Here is an 8,482-nt window from a genome sequence, read left to right as displayed (position 1 = left end):
GAATAGCCTTCCTGATAATGTTCGGGGTTCAGCCACACTCTCTCTGTTTAAATCTAGATTAAAGACACATCTCTTTGGCCAAGCATTCAAATAATGCATCTCATAATCTTTTACTGCAGTTATATCTGATCAAATGCACATTATTATTCTTTAGTTTGGGTTAAACAAATCAATTTTGCTTGGTTGGAACAGCAGCTACGCTAATTATGTCTCTATTTGTTTCTCTGTTTTTTGCCACGGATGTAACTAGGATTTACACAAGCTTCTGTCTGGATCCAGAACACCTGAGAAGAGATGATGCAACCCCTCAGAGGACCTCAGATGATGCCAACCCTGAAACAACATACAGAACTACCACATTTTGCTATAAGTTTGATTGCATCATATAGTAATTGCTGTTAATAGTGTTCATCATCTGTTTTATTACGTCTTTAATTGATTTTTCTGGACATTTCTGCTATATGTACATTAACTGACAGTCACCACTGATAAGCTACCACTAAATATTGTAGAAACTTAATTTGCTGTAAAGTTGCTTTGCAATGATTTGTATCGTGAAAAGCGTTGTACAAATAAACTTGACTTGACTTGACTTGACCTATGGATAATTCATCATAATTCTATGTACAGGCCTCGAGTTCAGTCTATATGTGGTGTGAACATTGATCCACCTCTGACTTACATATACATTTTTTTCTGGTAAGAGGTTAGTCCTGAGGGCAAAAGCACTCTGTTGATTCAACAGTCCGAAAACGCCAATAAGAAATAATTGTGCCTTCAAGAACTCGTTTGATTGTGATGTAATTGATTTGTTTAAAAGTTTCCTCCACTGCGGCAGCTGTCTGGTTCACACTGACAGGATTTTGTCCACGTGAGACTTTGTTTGTCAATGTTCTGGGTCGAGTCATTAGAGGACGACCCTATCAGACATTTCAATGTGTTTGTACAGGAAGGGCATTTGGATTATGTACCATATAAAGTAACATATTGCCCTGGCTAGTAATTCAGCGAGAATGGACAGAATGCAGCACTTGCATGGTAAGAGTTTATTATATAACATACTGTAGTGTGCAGTGTCTCTCAGTTAAGGTCAGATGTAGAACAAAAGCAAGGATGGAGACCCCAACAGTGATGTAAGAGAAGCTTCCACACGTCAAGACAACGTTTCTTTAAAGGATTTACAGTGGATTTTAGGTATGTTTTGAAAACGTATAGCAAGAAATCTGCAGAGCATTGATATGATGACCACAAATAGAAAATCTGCAGTAAGTGGACATAAAAATTGGTCAATAAAAGCGACAAACTTTCATTTTGGCAAAGATCTGCATCAGAACATCAGGAGAGCTGATTTAGAACAAGACTACACAAGGAATTTTAATCACATCAGGACAGGATGTTTACAAAAAAACATATTTTTGCCTGGAGTCACAAACCACAGAAACTGTTAAAGATTCCTTCGATATTCTTTTGTTTTTTTGTGAATTTTGTCTGTGACTTTGTGAATTTTTCTGGTTGGATGTTGGAAGCTCATCTTTTGGATATCAGGAATTTGCGTTAAAGGATTTGCTTTCATGAGTGAATGATGTTATTGTTCTGTTATTATTCAATGAAAAGGTACTGTTAAAAACATTATACTGGAAAAACAGCAACTATTTGGGTTGCAACGCAGTACAGAATTTCTTTGGTAAAGAGGAGCAGTCTGGATCTTCACACGAATGAGGAATTTGTTTATGTGTCTATAGGTCATTTCATATCTATAGGAAACAAAAATCACTAAGATATCTCATTAATATTTCAGTTGTTTCTCCTAGACAGTAATGAGATTAAAAGGAAAGCAAACAGGTCTCCTGCTTCTCAGATGTTTTTCCTAAGAATAAGACCCCAGTAATCTCATGTGTATCCTATAAAGTTTCAGAAGGTTGCAATAATTCACCAAAATGTGCTTAGATTGCCAAGATACCAAAGCCTAAGAACAAAAGTCAGAGATTTCAAGCATGTCTCATCAAATCATTCCAAGATCATGTTATCTGAGCCATGCAATAACAATTAACTGTATTGTTACTTCTGGAGAAATATTTGAGACAAATATGATACTTAAATGAAACAACTGTGAATTCATTTTGTCTCCTGTTCTGACCTAATAAAATGTAATCCATTAAAACAACGCTCTGAATTCTAATCCATTTTTTTTCTTCTATCATAAAGACTTGAAGTACAGTTTGTGGAACTCTACCTCCAGATCTGAGCGGATGAAAGCTTTAAACCGATTTTCTTCATCCAATCACTCCACAGCAGCCTGCAACATCGAGCTTGTTACTCCAAGAGTGAAGGAGCGCACACAGAACGTGACAGAGAAGGTCACGCAGGTAAGATATATTATTGGGCTTCCATCTTAGATGTAGATTTGTGGCTGGATTACACGCGATAGTTTAGCTGAATATAATGAAACTACAAGTAGTATAAAATATAAGTATAACCACAAATAATTTTGTTTTTGTTTAATTGACCCTTAAATTTGTGTGAAAACTTCCAGCTATTGTAATGTCATTAAAAAAAATTCAGGTCCTCTCACATCCAAAAGTTGTAAAAAAAAAAAAATTTATAAATCATACTGAGCACTTGATGTCTGAATAATCATGGCAGGTGTCGCATGGAAAAAAAAATGTGGCCAAAAACTTGTGGAAAGATCGTTAGGACAGAGACATGAACCCTCAGTGCAATGCTAAAAATCCATAACCCCTGTGGCCCTGATCTGTCCAAAACTGTGGAGTATCAGAAGATACACGCATACAAACCCAACTTCAAAAAAGTTGGGACACTGTATAAATTGTGAATAAAAACAGAATGCAATCACTGACAACAGGGAATATACTGAATGTTCTGCTGAGATTCTCTCAAAGTTACGACATTATTCCAGTAACGTTAATAGAATGGTCTTTAATAATTTTCTATAAAAATGTTAGCACAATTTATACAGTTAAAATGAATTTTTATTGAATGTTTGTTCCGTTTGTGATACCCATAAGGCTGTACAGGGATGTGTTTGGTTGATCTTTTTAAGCATTTTGTAGAATTCATCTAGAAAACAGGTACTTTTATATAAATATCATTCTAAAAGCAAGTGCCATTTTTGTGCTTCGTCTACATTTGTGTAAAATATGACTTTAACATTAAATAGATGATGCCAACATTTAATTATTATTATTCTTGATACAGACATTTCCCAGAATGTCACTTGCAATTTTAGCACATTTTGGTGAAATATATAGAAATATTAGTTATCGTTTGTCTTAATTTTATCTCTGTGTATATTCTCTCTCTATATTTTAGTTGACATAATGCAACTAAATATGCAATATAATTTATGGTAATGTTGTTACTCCTTTTAAACTAAGGAACTATTGCAATAATAATAATTTAAAAAGAAAATTACATCATAATATGGAAATATGTTCATGATAAAAATACAATTTTACATTTTATTTGATCAATTTAGTAATTGTGACTTTTTATCTCACAATTGACTTTTTTTCTTACAACTCCGTATTTATTTACATCTCGGAATTCTGACATTTTTTGTCAGAATTCTGTGTTTACATCTCACAATTCTGTTTTTTGTGTCTGCCACTGAATAAAAAATAGAAAAGGTATCTTTTTATCTCACAATTCTGACTTTTTTCTCGCAATTGCAATTTTATATATCGCAGTTCTGACTATTTCTCAGAATTGCGCATTTATATCATAAGAATTTCAAGAAAAAAGTAATTGTGAGAAACACCGAATTGTGAGAAAAAAGTCAGAATTGTGAGAAAAGCTGCAATTACCCCCTTTTTTATTTCGTGATGAAAAGAAGCTTCCACACCATAATGGCATCATCAGGCTTTCAAGAAGTGAGCTCTTCAAGGACAAATTAAAATGTCTTCTTCATCATTTTGTATTTGAATAGTTCAGATGCAAAAGCCTCTAAGTGCAGTTTGAAATTTTCTTCTAACATGAGCAGTTTTATCAGACTCCTTTGTGTAGGTTCAGTAATTTCACATTAATGTAATACATAGGTTCTTTTCATTGTCATTAAAGTGAAATAACTGAATATAAACATAGGAGCCTGAGAAAAATGCAAATTTTAGAAGATAATTTTGACACTTAGAGGCTTTTGCATCTGAACTCTTCATTTGTATCATCACATATAAATATGTTCAACTTTATCCGCATACATACAGTATATTCATGGCAATATACACAGTATATACTATATAGCATATCTCAATTGCTTGATTGCTTGTATTGTTGCAAAATGTAAGCTATATTATCGCACAGCTCTAATCTGCATGTATTCAAATGTATGAAATTTGCAGTTTTGCATACTGCAAAAGACTTAAAACATAAGACTTAAGACTTAAAACACATTATTTGTCTAATACAGTGTTTAATATTCATTTAAAAATTGACCATATCAGACTGAAACTTATCTGATACTATTCTTTCTTTGTCCTCCCATCATCCAATCTGCAGACGACGGCCACTCTCATTGGCCTGCTGAAGACAGCGCGTCTGCTGCGCTTGGTCCGGGTAGCCAGAAAATTAGATCGATACTCAGAGTATGGAGCTGCAGTCCTCTTCTTGCTCATGTGCACCTTTGTGCTGATTGCTCATTGGTTGGCGTGTATCTGGTATGCCATTGGTCATTTGGAGAGGCCTTACATGAAGACAGGCTGGCTGGATAACCTGGCCGACCAACTGGGGAAGCATTACAACGACAGTGATGCCAACTCAGGACCCTCCGTTCAGGATAAATACGTCACTGCACTCTATTTCACCTTTAGTAGTCTGACCAGTGTGGGCTTTGGAAACATCTCTCCAAACACCAACTCGGAGAAGATTTTCTCAATCTGTGTCATGCTCATTGGCTGTAAGTCACTGCATAAAGCTTGTTCCCTTTCAGTCAGTCATGTTCGACGTTACATCGACTGACGTTAGGGGTCTCACTCGGGAGCCGCAATCACCTCTGAGCTTTAGAAAAAAAGGCCAATGAGAACCTTCACTAAGGTTATGGCTCTCATTCATAATGAGGCTTCCCACGGGCTCTACCAAGCCCAGTTCGTCAGGTCGTAAAGACTCTGCGGCCTGCTTGGTTAGGGACAAGGGTGACCTGGGGATCACAGTCAGGAATGCTCCATCGGATCAGCCCCCACGGAAGTCCGGCCCCACTCAGTGTAGCCCCGTTGAGCTCCCGGAAGATGGCGCTGGTTCATCCCGCGGCAGACCCAGTGTCTCTTTCGGGGCTCCGGAAGAGGATAAGATGTCTATCGCTACATCAGAGGAGGGGCTATCGTTTTCAGAAGAAGAAGATTCTGCAACGGAGTCTGAGGCTGAGTTGACGGCCAAGAGGCCAGCGCTCGAGGCTCGATGATTGGTATCTGGGCTCCGGACGTGAATCCCAGCCACACTCTGCCCCAGTGCCTTTCTTCCTGGAGGTTCATGAAGAGTTCACCAAAACGTGGAAAGCCTCGTACACCGCCCGGTCACGTTTGAGCTCTTCCCTCCGCACTACCCTCGATGGTGGGGTGGCCAGGGGGTACGTTGATGTTCCCCAGGTGGAGTGTGCGGTTGCGGTGCACTTGTGCCCGCAAAATGCCGCCATCTGGAGGAACTGTCCGCGCCTCCCGTCCAAAGCCTGTAAGCTGTCGTCAGCCCTGGCTGCCAAGGCTTACTGCGCTGCGGGCCAGGCCGCCTCCGCCCTGCACACCATGGCCATCCTGCAGGTACACCAGGCCAAGGCACTGAAAAAGCTGCACGAGGGTAGTCCTGACTCGGGGTTGATGCAGGAACTGCGTACAGTGACCGACTTTGCTCTCTGAGCAGACGGAGACCATCAAGCACATCTTGCCCCGACGTGATTCTTTGAACACCAAGCTGCCGCGAGCCAGGTCTTCATCTGCCCATCGCTGAGGGTGCCCCCCACCCCTGGGGATCACAGGCAGGAATGCTCCATCGAGTCAGCCCCCATGGAAGTCCGGCCCCTCTCAGTGTAGCCCCGTTGAGTTCCCGGAAGATGGCGCTGGTTCATCCCGCGGCGGACCCAGTGTCTCTTTCAGGGCTCCGGAAGAGGATAATATGTCTATAGCTGCATCAGAGGAGGGGCTATCGTCTTCGGAAGAAGAAGATTCTGCTGAGCAGCCCCCCGCCGCGGCGGCTGCTCAGTCGGAGTCTGAGGCTGAGCTGATGGCCAAGAGGCCAGAGCTCGAGGCTCGATGATTGGTATCTGGGCTCTGGATGTGAATCCCAGCCACGCTCTGCCCCAGTGCCTTTCTTCCTTGCCTTTCGCGACTGGCAGGGGGTACATTGACATTCCCTAGGTGGAGAGAGCGGTTGCGGTGCCTCTGTGCCCACAAAACGCCGCCACCTGGAGTCAGACGCGGCTCAAGTCGCTGCGTGCCATCCACATTCCGGGGGAGCTCAATCGTGCAGCTGACGCGCTCTCACGACAGCTCACTTTCCCCGGAGAATGGCGACTCCATCCCCAGACAGTCCAGCTGATCTGGAGTTGATTCAGGGAAGCTCAGGTGGACCTGATTGCTTCCCACGAGTCCTCCCACTGCCAGTTGTACTATTCCCTGACCAAGGCCCCGCTGGGCACGAACGCACTGGCACACAGCTGGCCGCGGGCTCTACACAAGTATGCATTTCCCCCAGTGAGCCTGCTCGCACAGACACTGTGCAAGGTCAGGGAAGACGAGGAACAGGTCCTGTTGGTTGCGCCTTACTGGCCCACCCGGACCTGGTTTTTGGAACTCATGCTCCTCGTGACAGCCCCTCCCTGGCGCATCCCCCTGAGGAAGGACCTCCTTTCTCAGGGGCTGGGCACCATATGGCACCCACGTCCAGACCTCTGGAACCTCCATGTGTGGCTTCTGGACGGGACTCGCCAGACTTAAGTGATCTGCCGCCAGCGGTGGTAGACACTATCACTCAGGCTAGAGCCCCCTTTACGAGGCAGGCCTATGCTTTGGAGTGGAGTCTGTTCTCGAATTGGTGTTCTTCACACCGAGAAGATACCCGAAGGCAGACATCTGTCGAGCTGCGGGCTGGGCGACACCTAACACCTTCGCAAGGTTTTGCAACCTTCATGTAGAGCCAGTGTCTTCCCGTGTGTTGGGTAACAGGTAATTGGCGCAAAGATCTGTCTCAGTGTCATGCTTGCTGCGTCATTCCCCCTCACACGGGAATGCGAGCGCCTTTCTTCTGCCAGTAGAGTTCCCCGGTTGGCGAACCCTGGTTGAGCATCCTCCAGTCTTGGCGGAGCAGTCTGACGCCAGGCCCAGTACTGGTGTTGCATGCCTGGAGTCCCGGCCAGCCCCAGTACTTGGCTAGGTGCCCATATGACTTGGTTCTCTACGGGTAATCCCATATGTATATTCTTCCACGGTAAGGTTTCCTTCTCGGTAAACCCATGTCTTCCCTTGACAGACTCACTCTGTCAGTCTCTTCTGGCAGTTATTCCATCCCTACTCTAAAGTAGGACCTGCTTCAGAGACCCATTCCATATGTAGTACTGCCCCCTGGGTCAGTCCATATTAGCATCTCCACATGTCGAATGGAACTGAATTCTGAATAGCGACCTATTCCCTTAAGGCTCGCTTCCCCATCGTTCTGCCAGGCTGAAAGAACAAATATGGAAGATTTAAAGCAAACTTTCACTAAAGGTTGAAATCCCTTCCAAAAACTTTTTTGTTGACAGAATAGCAGCATGGCCTTCTCCAGCAGCGATGTGCTCACCGTTGGTCCCCTTCAGTACCAAGGTCAGTGAATTTGCGCTGGGGCTTTGGGAAGGTTACGACCTTAGCGTATCTTTTGTGGCACGCCACGGCTTGTCAACAATTGCAGCGCCACAGGGTTGTGATGGTGTTCAGATTGTGGCGTTTTCCATGGACCCCATATGTCATTCGACATAACTCATAGTGACCGACAGATAGGGAACATCTCGGTTACGTACGTAACCCTTGTTCACTGATGGAGGGAACGGAGACGTTATGTCCCTATGCCACAATCTTGAACTGTTCGCTGTTGCCGGGACACGTTCTCGGCTCCTCAGCGTAAAACCTGAAGAGTGGATGCACCTGTCACCTATTTATACCGTATGCACGGGGAGTGGCTCAGGTATGCAAAATCCACTAGACAATTTTCATTGGCGTTTTCTCTTAAACTCAGAGATGATTGGCCTCCCAAGTGAGACCCCATATGTCGTTCGACATAACGTCTCCGTTCCCTCCATCAGGGAACGATGGTTACGTACGTAACCAACACATTTTATTTGTAGTATTTATTAGTATTTATTGCACATCAAGTTTGTATTATAGTACAAGTTCAACTGAATGTAAACAAGAAATTGAACCTTGGCTACTAGCTGAAAATTTTAAAAAAAATTTAAAAAAAAAAGTTTTTTTCAATATTTTATTTCATATACACATATTTCAAGTAACAT

At 42.9% G+C, this 8,482-nt stretch overlaps 1 protein-coding gene across 1 annotated transcript in view; it reads left to right on the top strand.

The window, feature by feature from the left end:
- Positions 1–7,568: 7,568 nt before the first annotated feature.
- Positions 7,569–8,482, top strand: part of LOC107569172 (potassium voltage-gated channel subfamily H member 2-like) — a gene marked incomplete at its 3' end in the record, with an annotated part of 2,079 nt that continues 1,165 nt past the window's right edge. The window contains exon 1 of the mRNA XM_016255180.1: positions 7,569–7,799. Within this exon, the coding sequence (XP_016110666.1) occupies positions 7,748–7,799 (52 nt within the window). The remainder of the gene's footprint in view (positions 7,800–8,482) is intronic.

This window comes from Sinocyclocheilus grahami, unplaced genomic scaffold (genome assembly GCF_001515645.1).
Source record: "Sinocyclocheilus grahami isolate Dianchi unplaced genomic scaffold, SAMN03320097.WGS_v1.1 scaffold1321.1, whole genome shotgun sequence".
Classification (NCBI taxonomy): Eukaryota; Metazoa; Chordata; class Actinopteri; order Cypriniformes; family Cyprinidae; genus Sinocyclocheilus; species Sinocyclocheilus grahami.
The sequence above is the reverse complement of the archived record's forward strand: the minus strand, read 5'-3'. Positions and strand labels throughout refer to the sequence as shown.